Source organism: Tripterygium wilfordii, chromosome 3, assembly GCF_013401445.1.
Source record: "Tripterygium wilfordii isolate XIE 37 chromosome 3, ASM1340144v1, whole genome shotgun sequence".
NCBI lineage: Eukaryota > Viridiplantae > Streptophyta > Magnoliopsida > Celastrales > Celastraceae > Tripterygium > Tripterygium wilfordii.
The window spans coordinates 826,025-839,555 of NC_052234.1; the positions used below are offsets into that span (position 1 = coordinate 826,025).

The following is a 13,531-nucleotide window of genomic DNA, read 5'->3' on the forward strand; positions in this document are numbered from 1 at the left end:
GTATACATACTCTTCTTTATGTGTATCTTACTCTTGAAAGGAAATATTTAAACAAAGCATACCACTGCTACTTTACTTGCTCTATATTTAATCAATAAATTAATTAGAAGACAGTTGTTCTGTAATGGGAAATATACAATCTTACCCATTCAAAAAATTTTAGTAAGGTAAAATTTGTTTGATTTAAGTGTATAAAAGCTCTTCTTTATGTATCAAACTCTCGAAGGGAAATATTTAAACGAAGCATACAACTGTTACTTTACTCTCTGTATTTAGTCAAGAAATTAATTAGAGCACAGTGGTTGAATATTGTGAAATATACAATCTAACCCATTCAAATTGTTTTTTTTTACCCTAATTACAGCTCAATATGAAGTCAATAATGGTTGGTTGGTTTGATGAGTAAACCACTGATGAGAACGCAGAGTAATATGTACAAATGGTCATTTTTGTTGGTAGTCTGATAAGGAAAACATATTAAACTAAAAGGGGGAAGAAGACAATAGTATTATTTTGTTTTCTTCTTTAATTTCTTTCTTCACTATTTTTGGATTAACGTATACACTTTTTCTTGTTAAAAATTTGTTCACTTATTATTTTCCTCTTGTCAAGAAACAGAAGTAGAGGAATGCCCAACTGCATGTTCTTGTTTACTATTAACATACTGAAATCAAGTAATTATTGCACCGGCAGGTTCAAAAAATCTTATTATTGTACTGATTTTGGAACAGAAGTGAATGCCCCTCATTGATGACCATTTCTAAGTTTAGATCATCTACTAGTTCAAGCCCAACAGCAGTTGCAGTAGTCACTGTAAATTGCATTTTAATTCCATATCAAGATTAATAGGAAAGTAAATCACACATCATCTTCAAAGAAAATAAGTCATGATTTCAACACATGTTACTATCATTAAGTGTGGCCATGAAAAGAAATATTTTTAAGCAACCTGAACAAACCCTATATATACCTGGACATACAAGCTTGTTGAGCAACTTACTATTCGTAGACTGACTTCGTTTGAGGCAAAACAAGATGTCTACTAACATCACAACCGCAGCTTCTCTTAGCTTCCTTTCCTCCGCCACCACAAACACCATTATCAACAGCAACATCAAAACCCTAATAATCGCATTCCTTGTCTCCATTATTGGCTTTTTGAAACTCAAACGAAGGTCTTCAACACTCAAGAAGGTTAACAAGGGCCTTCCACTTCCTCCAGGACCAACGCCATGGCCTATTCTAGGCAACATCCCCGAAACTCTCCGTTTCAAGCCCACATTTCGATGGATACACCAAATGATGAAGGAAATGAACACTGACATCGCTTGCATTCGTCTTGCAAACACCAACATCATCCCTGTTCTTTGTCCAGAAATCCCCCAGGAAATGCTTAAGAAACATGATGCACACTTCGCCGACCGGCCACTTTCAGTGTCAGCAGATGCAATAAGTGGTGGATACATGACGACAGTCGTTGTGCCTTACAATGAGCAATGGAAAAAAATGAGGAAAATCTTGGTGTCTGAGATTATTTGTCCTGCAAGGCACAAGTGGCTTCATGATAAAAGAGCTGAAGAGAGTGACAATCTTGTGTTCTATGTCCATAACCAATACAAGAACAACAAAGATGTTAACGTAAGAATTGCAGCACAACATTACTGTGGCAATGTGATAAGGAAGCTGATGTTTAATAGGAGATATTTTGGGGAGCCAGTGGAGGATGGAGGGCCTGGTCCTGACGAGATTAAGCATGTTGAGGCAATTTTTACGGCACTTAAATATGTCTACTCATTTTGTATATCTGATTACGTGCCTTTTCTGCGAGGATTGAATCTTGATGGACAAGAGAAGATAGCGAAGGATGCTAATGAGACAATTAGGGATTATCAAAATCCTATAATCGATGAGAGATATGGCGAATGGAGAAATGGTCAACGCAAGCAGATGGAGGACCTTCTTGATGTTCTTATCACTCTCAAAGATAATGATGGCAAACCATTGCTCACTCTAGATGAGATCAAGAATCAAGCAGCTGTAAGTTATTTTCATGCATGCATGAATTTGTATTATTATTATTATATATTTTTATTATGATGAAAAGAGTAATTTTCTTGTCCTTAATTATCAATGCAGGAGATCATGATGGCAGCGGTTGATAATCCATCAAATGCTATTGAATGGGCGATGGCGGAGCTGATTAATCAACCTGAACTGCTCAAAAAGGCAATTGAAGAAATAGATATGGTGGTTGGAAAAGATAGGCTTGTGCAAGAATCCGACATAGCAAAACTCAATTACGTTAAGGCATGTGCAAGGGAGTCATTCAGGCTCCACCCAATCGCACCATTCAACCTGCCACACGTGACAATGCAAGACACCATTGTCGCCGGTTACTTTATCCCAAAAGGAAGTCATGCAATACTCAGTCGATATGGGCTAGGTCGAAATCCGAAGACCTGGAAGAACCCACTAAAGTATGACCCAGAACGGCACATGAACGGACAAGACGTGATGCTGACAGAGCATGATTTAAGGTTTATCTCATTTAGTACTGGAAGACGAGGTTGCATTGCATCTCTTCTTGGAACTTGTATGACTACTATGCTTTTAGCGAGGCTTCTTCAGTGTTTTGATTGGACACCACCTAGTGGTGCGACTGAGATTGATCTTAGCGAGGCTGAGGACGAGCTTTTCCTGATTAATCCACTCACTGCTTCTGCTAAGCCTCGTTTGGCTCCGCATCTATACCCTACATCCAACTAATTAATCATTTCCAAGCTATACATATGTGTCTCTACGAGCTAGCTAGCAAATCCCTTTTGAAAGTTATTATAGGATAATAAAATCTGTAGTACTGTTGATTTTATCACCTTGAAAAGGATATGTAATATTCTTTCATGGTTGTTGTCAATGAATTACTGAGAAATTATGAGACCCTTTATTTTATTTTATTTCTTGCAACCAAAATAATAAAAACTTAAATAGGAATATTTCAAATTTGTTTGAAATAAGTGTGTAAGAGCATCCACAATGGGATGATTTTGAAGTATTTGATATGATACTTTCTTGATAAGTTAAGTGCTAGATGTTCACAATGGATATAATGGAGTGTATTTTAAGTACTTGAAATGTTACTTTTTTGATAAGTATAGCGCTACATGCACACAATGGGTGAAAAATGACGCTTGAAAATTTAGTTGTGGAAAAATGATACTTGAGAGTTTGAGTATGTATATAGTTGATGAATAGTGAAGAGAGAGATGATAAAAAGGAAGAAAGAGGTGATGAAAAGGAAGAGAGAGATGATAAAAAGGAAGAAAGAGAAGATGAAAAGGAAGAGAGAGATGATAAAAAGGAAGAAAGAGAAGATGAAAAGGAAGAGAGAGATATGAAAAGGAAGAAAAAGATGATAAAAAGGAAGAGAGAGAAAATAGAGAAAGTGAGTATGAAGTGTTGGAATGTATGAAGTGTTGATGAATAGTGTATATTGTGAGATTTAATCATCCAATTAAATTGTGCCACGTAGGATAAAGGAGGAGAGAAAGAATAATTTTGAAGTGCTTGATATTTCAAGCATCACTGTGGATGCTCTAAATACTCTTCTTTATGTATCAACTCTTGAAAGGAAGAATGGGGTTTACCGTTTGTGGAGCCCCAAATCCAGTTGCGACTCATTGCGCGACCCGGGAAAATTCATTACGCGACCCGAGAATATTGTGAGGAGGAGTTGGGGATTTTGAGGAAATGTCGTAGCAGTTAAGCTGATAAAATTCGGCCCGCCGGACCGGATCCGGATTGTTTAACTTTTTTTTGCCTTACTGATTGAAGAGTGTTAGGTTAGGGGACCATGAGGCAGACTCTGCTTTAAGGCTGTTTAATAATGGCTCTTGCACCAATTGCTGTTACCACGACGTTCTAGAAAAAGCAAGAGTGCAAATGCATGCACCTGCACTTATGTGTGTGCAGCAATTGCTCTTTGCTAGGTCTCGAAACTATACCCACTCAATTAACCTAACCTTTTATCTTCTTCCATCCACTTTCCCTTTTGTTGGGTCGGAATAGGGATTGTCAACGTATGTGCTGGAACCCAACATTCAGGTGGTGTGTATTTATTTAAGAAAATGTTTCCGCTTCCCCACTAGAACCCATGCCCCCACTAGAACCCATGAGCTCGTAAAGATGGAGAAGTCAAGATCCAAAATACCAATGTGTTCCGCCCCAACACCTTCCCTCCCATTAGGCTTTTTAGAGCAATGTTTACTTCTGATATATAGCAACTGAGCTTGGGATCAACTAGAGCTATTTCTAATACCAAAAACCAGAACCAGACAAGGTTTTCTCAATGGAAACTCCACACTGTTACAGTCATCTCAACAAAAGGAGGAGGTGAGGAAACACTAGTATTGCAACTTAAGTAGCAAATTCCAATCAAAAAACTGAAAATGTCGAATGTAAAATTGACAATCAACAAAAGAGATTTTGGTCTTGCAAAACAAAACAAGATCCTGTCTTTATTGAAAGTAAGAAAACATGGAGCAACTATCAAATGAATAAGACTAAAATTCTATCAGAGGATCAGAATTCTATTATTACAAAGAAACCATATATATAGCTCAAAACAACAAGCATATCGACATGAAGGAAACGAAACAAACCAGGTCACAAAACCCCTCCATTCCAGTACCCAAGCACATCCTGCAAACTATACCCCTCAATCGAACCAATCCCATCAAACAATCCATCAAATATCTCATTATCCTCATAATCCATCCCCATTCCCATTCCCTTCACAATTCCTCCTTCCTCCTCCATTGGAACCACATCGCTCTTCCCCTTCTGATCCTCATCAACCACCGCCGGCATATGACCCTCAAACAATGCCATGTGACCAAACAACTTATCCTTCCTCGAAAAAGTAGTCCCGCAGGAACATTTCCACTTGGACTCCCCACAATGCTTCAAGTGGCTCTTCAGATCCGCCAACACAGAGAAACTCTTCTTGTTGCAACGGTTGCAGGAGTACATCTTGGGGCAATGGCTCCTCTTGAAATGGTTCCTCACGCATATCACCGACTTCAGGGGCCGGAACTTCGAATGCTTCTTGTTTCTGCTGCACCCATCAAACGGGCACGAGAACCGGGTCTTCCGCCCCGTCACCAATTCCGTCGTCACGGAGATCGTGGGCTTTGCGAGGGCCTCTGGAGTCTTGAACTGGTTCCCGTGGGCCCGCATATGCATCCGTAGATTCGCATCGCGTTTGAACCCTTTCCCACATATCTCGCAAAAATGTGTGTGTTCCGCCAGCAGCTCCACCGCGTCCATCTCCAAAATCTCACAATCGTCACCGTAATCATCGATTACTGCTTCTTTCATCTTCAAATAGTCCGACCCTTGCTTCAATTCTTCAGGATCCGGATTCAAATGCTGAGTCTTTCTCTCCGCTGTTTTCGAATCAGACAAATTAGGGGTTTCGACATCCGAGAACTGGGAGCTCTCGAGAAGAGCGGCACCGTTGACGATGATCTGTTGGATGGCGGAAAAGATCTCGAAGGAGACCATATCCATCTGATCCTTGCCGACGATCGTGTTGCTGTTGACCGATTCCGACAGAAAGCATTGCAGCGAATCCATTCTCGCGCGGACCGTGGAGAGGTTAAGGAGGGGCAGACGGCGGTCCGTTACCGGATGCTTCCGGGGAGAAGTTCCGGCAGTAGAATACGCCGGTGAACTATCGGAGTTTAACATCGTTTTTGTGGGATTTTAGTCTTCGGTAGAGAGTAGTAGGTCTTTGATTCTGGAAGTAGTGACCAAGCTGATTCATAACTCTGCGCCTCTTTTGTTCGGATCGACTTTCGTCGACTAAGAAAAATGCTTATTTTATTGACATGTGGCTCATGCATACGTGGCATAAGATACAAGAAATCTCGACCGTTGAATGAGGTTCCAGTTGACCACAAATTCAGATGTGGGCCACGGAGTAACATCAACCGTTCGCTACTTGATCCAAAAAATGGATTTGGTCTTGGATCCAAATATTACCTTCCCCAGTCAACTCATTAGAAGAAAAAGTAGTGGAAATCCAATTTTGGAGTAGTCTTAATTTAATTTGTTTGGCTGCTTTGCAGTTGTTGTTTTTTATAATATTTGAGAATAATGTCATATAAATTTGTTATTTGAACATTTTTGTGAGTTTAAATCCTAGCCGTCTGTACAAAAGTTTCAATGATTGAGTAAGTTAAACCAAAACTCAGTAAATTAGGGTAAAACTCAACTTGTGGTTATGTGTACATAAATTTCTCACTTGATAACTGGGTAAGTTTGAACAAAACTCAAAACCTGCGCATAAGAATATTACCTCCAGTAGAAAGCAAATTCAGAAGCTTCTTAATCCAATACATTTGGCTGCTTTATAGGATGTTTCGTCTCCCACTCTAATAGAATACTTGTAATAACGCCAAGTCAAGAATACAGCTAACGAAAAATTCGTTGGAATATATGGATTACAGGGATGTCTCCAGCTGGTCTAACATGGCTCTTGTTAATTGAATTCAGACAATTTGATGTCATTGGCTTTGGCTGTGCTTTGAAAGTCTTATTATGACGTTCATAATCTGAGTACGAATGAATTTTTTATTCAAGTCAAAACAATCCTCTGCGTATCTTCCTCTCTTGGACTCTAGAACCAACCCCTTTAATGAACTATTTCTAGAAATGGAAAAAAAAAAAGAAGGTTTCGAGATAATTCCAAGTCAAACAACATCGTTTGTTTACGGAATATTTGCATGTTCGAACTCTAATCCGAATTGAATTTCAAACGTATCTAATTGATCAAACCCATATTGATTTTAATTGAATAAATAAATCGGACAACAAACTAGTTAAGGTGTAAACAAGTAAACTAGTGTGTTAGAACCTGAACCAAATTTTAAACTGGACAAAATTTCTTTTTTTGAACCCAAATTTTGGACATATAATTTATGTCCAAATTTGAATTAACGAGAAATCCAGTTATTCGGACCAGACAAAATTTTGTCACCCCTAATTTCTATCATGATAAATCTTATATTAAAACTTTCAAGTCTTGGGCTGGACTTACTACGAAAATAAGCCCAGTCTGGTTTGGGCTTTCTGTTGGTTTCACAAGAGTTTGTGACCCATAAAATATAACAAAAAAAGGGTCCAAATGGAAGAGGAAAAAACCATTCAACTTAAAAAGGCAAATAAATCAGTCCCCCCTATTTTTCATCACTTCTGTTTTCGGGTCTTTTCTTACTTCTTCTTTGTGTTCAGGGAAGCCTCAGTCCTCAAAGTTCACTTCAGACCGCCCTTTGCCTTCCAAACACAACAGTCGGAGTAAGTACATATCCGATGCAGCGGACTCTCCCATCCCTTTCTCTTCCAAAAACTAGCCTAAACATATCTTCTTCGGAGTAGGAATTTAGACCCTGCTCCCTCTCCCTCCTTAATCTGCTGATCTCCTCCTGAATTTAATTAATAACAGATTAATTCCAAAAAAAGTTAAAACAATAATTACATAGAACAGAAGCAATGAGACACTCTAAAACACATACGCCTTTCTGCTCAGCCACAGGATCCGAGAATGTCCCATCTGATCTTCTGTATGCCACGTCAAAGACATCAAGCCTACTTGGTTCAACCCCAGTACTCCTCTCCTGGTTTGTGGAAAGGAAATTAATGAAAATTGAAATCATGCAATTATGAAGAAATAAAATATACAAATTAACATGAATATGAAAAAAATGTATCACTTTCTTATCAGAAATCTGAGCAAAGGATCTTCTGCCTGTGCAGTGAAGCATTGTCTGCTGCGCTCTTCTTTGCTTGTTCCGCCTAGAGAGTTCCTATATTCAATAAACAAGACTAATTAACAAGTATAATTTTAAACTCAATTATTTTGAATAATTGAACTGAAAAAGTTAGTCATACCTTCATGGCCAGTCCACCCCAGTGATCCACCAGCCATAGCCAATCAGACTCAGAAACCCCTTTAAGTAGGTTCTGAAGTTTCTCCGCATGAACCGCATCAATAAAGCGTATATCATATGCCTTTTTCAGTTCACATCGATATTCTTTCCACTTCTTTCCGAGAGACTTTACCAGTACTTGACCCTCAACTCTACATCCCCAATTTCAAATTTTTTCTAACAAATAGCATATATATACATACACATTAGCGAAGCAACAAAACCAAAATAATAATAATAATAATAATAAACATAGTAAAAGTTGGCACTTACTAGAACCTCCTGCACCATTTTGTTCTTATTCTCGCCTGGCAGTTCAAGCCAAGATTTATAGCCAAGTGGAGTGAATTCCTTGTTGCGAATAACAAGTCCTTGCATGGTGGCATAGTGGGACATGTGACGTCCAATTGGTCTGTGATGGTCATCAAACTCTACGGTCAACTTAACTCCCGCCGGAAGGCTAGCTAGCATTTTCCCCTGTGTCCTTCCACAAGCCTCCCTAACCTTAGCGATACCTGCATCAAATAAGAGGAAAAAAAAAAACAAATGAATGTCAAAATGCTCATTCATTGTTCTTCCCATATCTCCACAAACAACCACTGTTGTTTAGTAGTATCTTCAACGTTTATAATGGTCACTTGTGTTAAATTTAAGACACTGACAATATTTATAAACCTTCTATGTAATTACAATTTTGTTAAGGCTACAGTGGACTTGGAAAATTTTGTTTGGCCACACTTAATTATCTATTCATTTAAAATTACAGGATACAACATCAAACGTAAAAGTATTTATAAATCTATTAACCACCACATACACACTCAATGTATGTTCTGGAGACCCCGAGACGTCCCGTGTTGTTCTTGCCATAAGAAGATGACTTAATCATGTCCTCAACAAGCTTATTCAATTTCTATCATAAATCACAATTCACTAGTATGTGACCTTGATATTTACCAACAAGACTGTATTTCAGCAAAGTTTAGGGAGGATGGTGGATATTATTATTACATTTTACTATCTTATTTCTACTCCCATTTCCATAGACTAAATTTGTCTCCTCTTATTGAGATTTTATTCTATATTTGGACTTTGGAGCACATGATTAAGCAGGAAAAGTGTTGCATGCATTAACAACATGGTAAAATATGCAACATCAAGCACTGAATCACCAATTCAAACAAGGGAAAAAAATACGTTTCGCATTAGCATCATTTAGTGCAGAAAATCTTGGGCACCAAAGAATTTAAGCATATAAACTTGCATTGTATTACATATGTTGGACTCAATATTGATTTACCATCTCTTTTTCAAGAAATAAATGATTGAACCAAATAAAGAACCCATATCAACTTATCACTCGCATCGAAAAATTGAATTCTATCAACCAATGAAATCTAAACATAACAATAGCAAACATAATTAAGAAAAACTTATATATCAAATATTTATTGTAATTTAAGGAAAATAAAACGATACGAACAGTAAGACACCATTAGCTACATACCTTTAGTCAGTACTAATAGGATACTAATCATCCATTAACACACCACAAAAAATCCCATCGTCTCCCATGTCTAAAAGCTTCAATTTGCTAAACAGAACACAAAATTCAACAGGGAAAAAAATACTCACTAACTGGAGGAGGCCTAAAGGCGAAAGATTGCTTGTTTGGTTAAGAGACAAAAAGAAGCCAGTGACAGAGTAGATAGATTGTGAGAGATAAGACAGCAAGAGAGTACGACGGCGGACTCAGAATGGGGGTTGTGAAGAGAAATGTAGATTAGGGTTCTTAATATATATGTTAAACTTGCAATGCATATTGACCGTAAATTTTGTACAAGATCTACGGTCCATATCAATCTAACATTTTAATTAGACTACCACTTTGTATATATCACTTGTGCAATGACATTCACACACACTAATATTAACTAATCGAAACAGGAATTGATCATATAACATATAATGTTTATCCATATTCTATTTGGTAATAACTCAAGTAATTGGATTCGGATACTAATCAAATCTACTCATGTCAGTATAATAGAATTCGATCCTAATTGTAAAGTCTAAACCAAGTCATTGACAGCCTCCCCAATCGGGCAAGGGTGCATGTTATAACAATTTTACATCAGTAACAGCTGTTTACATATTCATGGACCAATACATGATGATAAGTGTACCCTACACACAATTTTGAAGTAGAATTCATCTTTGGATGGTGATGAGACAAACAGCCAGGTACTGCTATAATGTTATTATAGCAAGTACCCCAGCCTTTTTCAACCACGTGATAATAGCTAGTTGAAGAGTAAATTAGGTAATGGCTACATCTACAACAATTACATAGAGAAATACACTATAAAGAGTAAAGACAGTACCATGGTTGCAATCAAGGAAGTATCATCATATAATAATGAATAAGAAAAACCATTATTCACACTTTAAGAAAAGAGAAAAGAACTCAATCAGAAGACTATCAAGTCGCCACCACAATCAAAAGATAATGTGTCAAATGTAGAAATAATTCTCGCGTAAACCCATAGGAGTCCCAAAATCATCTGAATCATCTTTTATTCTCGAGGTTCACCTATAAATATGAGATCGAAGGTCACTCGTTTGAATTCAAGAACTAAGATATATTCACTGAATGAAATCAGATGAATAAATTGAACTGAAAATGAAGAGATACGTAGATTCCTAACACATTATTATCAGAAGAAATGAAAGACTGCTCAATTAAAATTTTGTACTGAACTGAAGTGAGGAAAAGAACAAGCCGGGTTAAGATGACAAACATCACAGATCCTACCTCGAGAGAAGTTCTCGCCCCCCAATTGGCGCTGCAAGAAGCGCCAGAAAGATAGTAGAGCTTCATTCTCGTAGACTGCGATTCAGCGATTCCCGTCGCCGCCATTAACAACCCCTCTCCTTGGTTGAGAAGAAGTGGCAGATGTGTGCGGCAGTTCGCTGCATTAAGAGGCCTTGAAGCGTAGGAACTAGGAACAGCTTGGCCCACGATGTGTTAAAAATGGGCCGGATTGGTCCAGTACTGAATTTAGGCCCATTTTATTTCCGAAGAAGAAGGGGAGGAATAAATTCAGATATTATCCTCAAAGGTTATTCTGGATCCTCGTTCTCTCTTTTTTTTTGAACCGGGAGGTGATTCGAACCCTAGTCCCAGGGTGATGATACGCACTATCTTTATCACTCTAATTAGTAACTCGAGTGTCTTGGTCCTCTTTCTTAAAACAAAAGAGAAGGCCAGTTATTACTTATTACAAATAGCCATGATCAAGGAGACTGTAAGTTCTTTTTCTGGGAGTCGAGATTAAGAATCAAAATTTATTTCATTTGCCAACGATGCATTCATACATTCCATCCGCACTGAATTCTTAAAACATGAGATAAACCTACCAGCAATATATCATTATACACAAAAATGATCTGAAGCAGAGATTTTATAGGGATAGAAAGAGCTCCTGATTGAACAATATTGGTTGAGAAATCATTTAAAGTCACTTATGTGGATTTCTCAGCTTCTGCGGCTTCTGCAGCTGCCTCTTCCTCTTGCAACTTCTTCAATGATGGAGGTGGTCTTACAACAATGCTTTTCTTCCAGAGTCGATCAAACTTCCTTGACTGCCTCTTACCGATGCCCTCCTCAAGTTCTCTTTCCCGTCTAACAGTAAGCATGCGAGCAACCTTATATTGCAAAAAAGGAACAACCATTAGCATAATACTCAAACCAGAGGCTACTAGCAGCAATGTCTCAACAACTGCCGTTAATTTCACTAGTAGCAGTGTAGCACAGAGAAACCAAGGAGAATCAAAGCTTGATGAAACTGTAGACGGCTCTTTAGTTAGCACATCAATGCAGAAGATGATTTTGTATGATATAACTTTGACTGTATAACTCAGAGGATTCAAGCAGCCATTTCACAAAAGAGGGATGGAACTTTGATTCGAACAATAATATTAATGCCATTACATGTTTCTACAATGACATTCTACATCTCTCCCTTCCATTCCATATAATGATGACGGTGTAAGAATAACATTATCTCTCTCTCCCTTTCATTCCATATAATGATCAAGGTGTAACAATAGCTTATGCCATCAACAAAGCAAGTAAATAACCTTTTGCTAGAGGATGATGTATACAAAGGTAGACTGGAAAGTTGAAAGAGAAGGTAAACATTATGCATCAAGAAAATTAATCATGCCTCGCCCATTTCTCAAAAAATTCTTACTGGTTTTGAGTGAGGAAGGTTGCATCTGAGAGAGAAGGGACTTGAGCAAACGCGGGCTTGTCACTTGTCACATAAGCCGTTGCCTGCAAAGGATTCCTCCCATTTTCTCTCTGGATTCCTTATGGAAGGAAGAGTCTATCAAATTCTAGGATTTGACAGTAAACATCAAGAACTGAGGGGAGATGTAGCTGTATCTAACCCTATTTGACTATATTCTTCAAAATCCTCTGGTTTCTTAAGGAGAGATACAATTAACTCCATTGCTCGTTGTGCTACTGTTCCTTTATTTAGGACCATATTATGGTTTTTTTGTATGTGCTTAATTCTTCCATACCCACAATAGAAGCATGAAGCTCACAAATTCTAGGAAGAAAATGGACAAGGAGGGTATCAGTGCTAGCCAAATAACTTATCGATGCCTCTTCCAAACATTGCCAATCAAAGTCCATCTAAATTGGACCTTACGCAATTGGTTGCCAAGAAACATATGAGAAGCCATATGGGTTTCTTGAGAATTCCATCATTGAAATTGCAGTTGTCGCAGCCCAATAAATGCTAGGGCAGTGTTTGATAAAATGAGAGAGAGGAACTTATAGGTGAATGAGCAATACCCCTTTGTCCTCTACCCCACCCTCCCCAACCCAATCAAAATCCACAGAGCAGATAAATCTTTAAAAATTTCCCCTCAGAATCAACAAATTCCCATCATTCAGTAGCTATCCAGTTAGTCTATGCTCTTCGGAATTTCAACAAGTTCATAGTATTCACCTAGAAACTACTTATATAAACCTAAAGACAGCATTGCCATGAGTGACCATTTGCAAGAACAAAACTAAACCAATCCCATTCAACGAGGAAAAGAATAGCGAGTGTCAAACAATAAAATGTCAAACGAATAAGCAAATCAATACCCTTTTGCGCATTCGGCCAAATTCGCTGGACTTGAACTCGTTGCGGACGGATTTCTGTAGCCGAAGCATGAAAAGTTCGCCTTTAAGATCCACCACCTCTTCATTTATCTCTTCGGTGGTTTTGGCTCTGATTTCCTTCATTTCCTCTTCTCTCTTTGCCATCATGACCACTGACGACGCAGAGCGGCCCCGACCCGACTGCGTCAGCTGGGGAAACACGCGAGTGGAACAGGTGCGGCAGATTCTAATACCGGAGAAAGAAGATTTGAGAATCGGAGACAGCCGCGTCTTTGGAGAAATCGTGACTGGCGTTGGAGAAGCCATGGAGAGACTCGACATCTTTTCCCTCTGTGCCTCTCTATGCTCAATTGTGTCC

The 13,531-nt window shown here is 38.4% G+C and overlaps 4 protein-coding genes across 8 annotated transcripts; 1 reads left to right on the forward strand and 3 right to left on the reverse strand.

The window, feature by feature from the left end:
- Nucleotides 1–1,035: 1,035 nt before the first annotated feature.
- LOC119984126 (valine N-monooxygenase 1-like) lies at nt 1,036–2,766 on the forward strand. The gene is made up of 2 exons (XM_038827936.1): nt 1,036–2,037; nt 2,137–2,766. The coding sequence occupies exons 1-2, from the start codon at nt 1,036–1,038 to the stop codon at nt 2,764–2,766; spliced, it is 1,632 nt and encodes a 543-aa protein (XP_038683864.1).
- A 1,714-nt stretch (nt 2,767–4,480) lies between these two features.
- On the reverse strand, nt 4,481–5,862 carry LOC119995476 (zinc finger protein STOP1 homolog). Its single transcript, XM_038841990.1, has one exon. The coding sequence runs from the start codon at nt 5,746–5,748 to the stop codon at nt 4,663–4,665; it is 1,086 nt and encodes a 361-aa protein (XP_038697918.1). The 5' UTR covers nt 5,749–5,862; the 3' UTR covers nt 4,481–4,662.
- Nucleotides 5,863–7,068: 1,206 nt separating this feature from the next.
- Nucleotides 7,069–10,856, reverse strand: LOC119987188. 5 transcript variants are annotated; one of them, XM_038832025.1, is made up of 6 exons: nt 9,624–9,925; nt 9,496–9,518; nt 8,262–8,503; nt 7,951–8,165; nt 7,575–7,865; nt 7,069–7,484 (listed from the first exon to the last, which is right to left on the reverse strand). In XM_038832025.1, the coding sequence occupies exons 4-6, from the start codon at nt 7,954–7,956 to the stop codon at nt 7,320–7,322; spliced, it is 462 nt and encodes a 153-aa protein (XP_038687953.1). In that variant the 5' UTR covers nt 7,957–8,165; nt 8,262–8,503; nt 9,496–9,518; nt 9,624–9,925; the 3' UTR covers nt 7,069–7,319. The 5 variants fall into 5 exon arrangements, with proteins under 5 accessions (XP_038687953.1, XP_038687947.1, XP_038687930.1 ...); XM_038832036.1 differs by lacking the exon at nt 9,496–9,518 and having other exon boundaries at nt 7,073–7,484; nt 7,575–7,676; nt 7,773–7,865; nt 9,624–9,765; XM_038832019.1 differs by lacking the exons at nt 9,496–9,518; nt 9,624–9,925 and adding an exon at nt 10,750–10,856.
- A 463-nt stretch (nt 10,857–11,319) lies between these two features.
- On the reverse strand, nt 11,320–13,525 carry LOC119995031 (50S ribosomal protein L29, chloroplastic-like). Its single transcript, XM_038841389.1, has 2 exons — nt 13,156–13,525; nt 11,320–11,696 (listed from the first exon to the last, which is right to left on the reverse strand). Exons 1-2 carry the CDS (start codon nt 13,492–13,494, stop codon nt 11,514–11,516), a joined length of 522 nt encoding a protein of 173 aa, XP_038697317.1. The 5' UTR covers nt 13,495–13,525; the 3' UTR covers nt 11,320–11,513.
- Nucleotides 13,526–13,531: the final 6 nt, after the last annotated feature.

Bases quoted from the DNA above. Each gene is read 5' to 3' on its own strand.
- LOC119995031 (XM_038841389.1), bottom strand. From the start codon at position 13,494: ATGTCGAGTCTCTCCATGGCTTCTCCAACGCCAGTCACGATTTCTCCA. The intron at 11,697-13,155 runs GTATTGATTTGC...TTGCAATATAAG, and splicing joins TTGGCCGAATGCGCAAAAGG to GTTGCTCGCATGCTTACTGT.
- LOC119987188 (XM_038832019.1), bottom strand. The intron at 7,485-7,574 runs GTATGTGTTTTA...AATTAAATTCAG, and splicing joins CTGTGGCTGAGCAGAAAGGC to GAGGAGATCAGCAGATTAAG.
- LOC119995476 (XM_038841990.1), bottom strand. From the start codon at position 5,748: ATGTTAAACTCCGATAGTTCACCGGCGTATTCTACTGCCGGAACTTCT.
- LOC119984126 (XM_038827936.1), top strand. From the start codon at position 1,036: ATGTCTACTAACATCACAACCGCAGCTTCTCTTAGCTTCCTTTCCTCC. The intron at 2,038-2,136 runs GTAAGTTATTTT...TTATCAATGCAG, and splicing joins AGATCAAGAATCAAGCAGCT to GAGATCATGATGGCAGCGGT.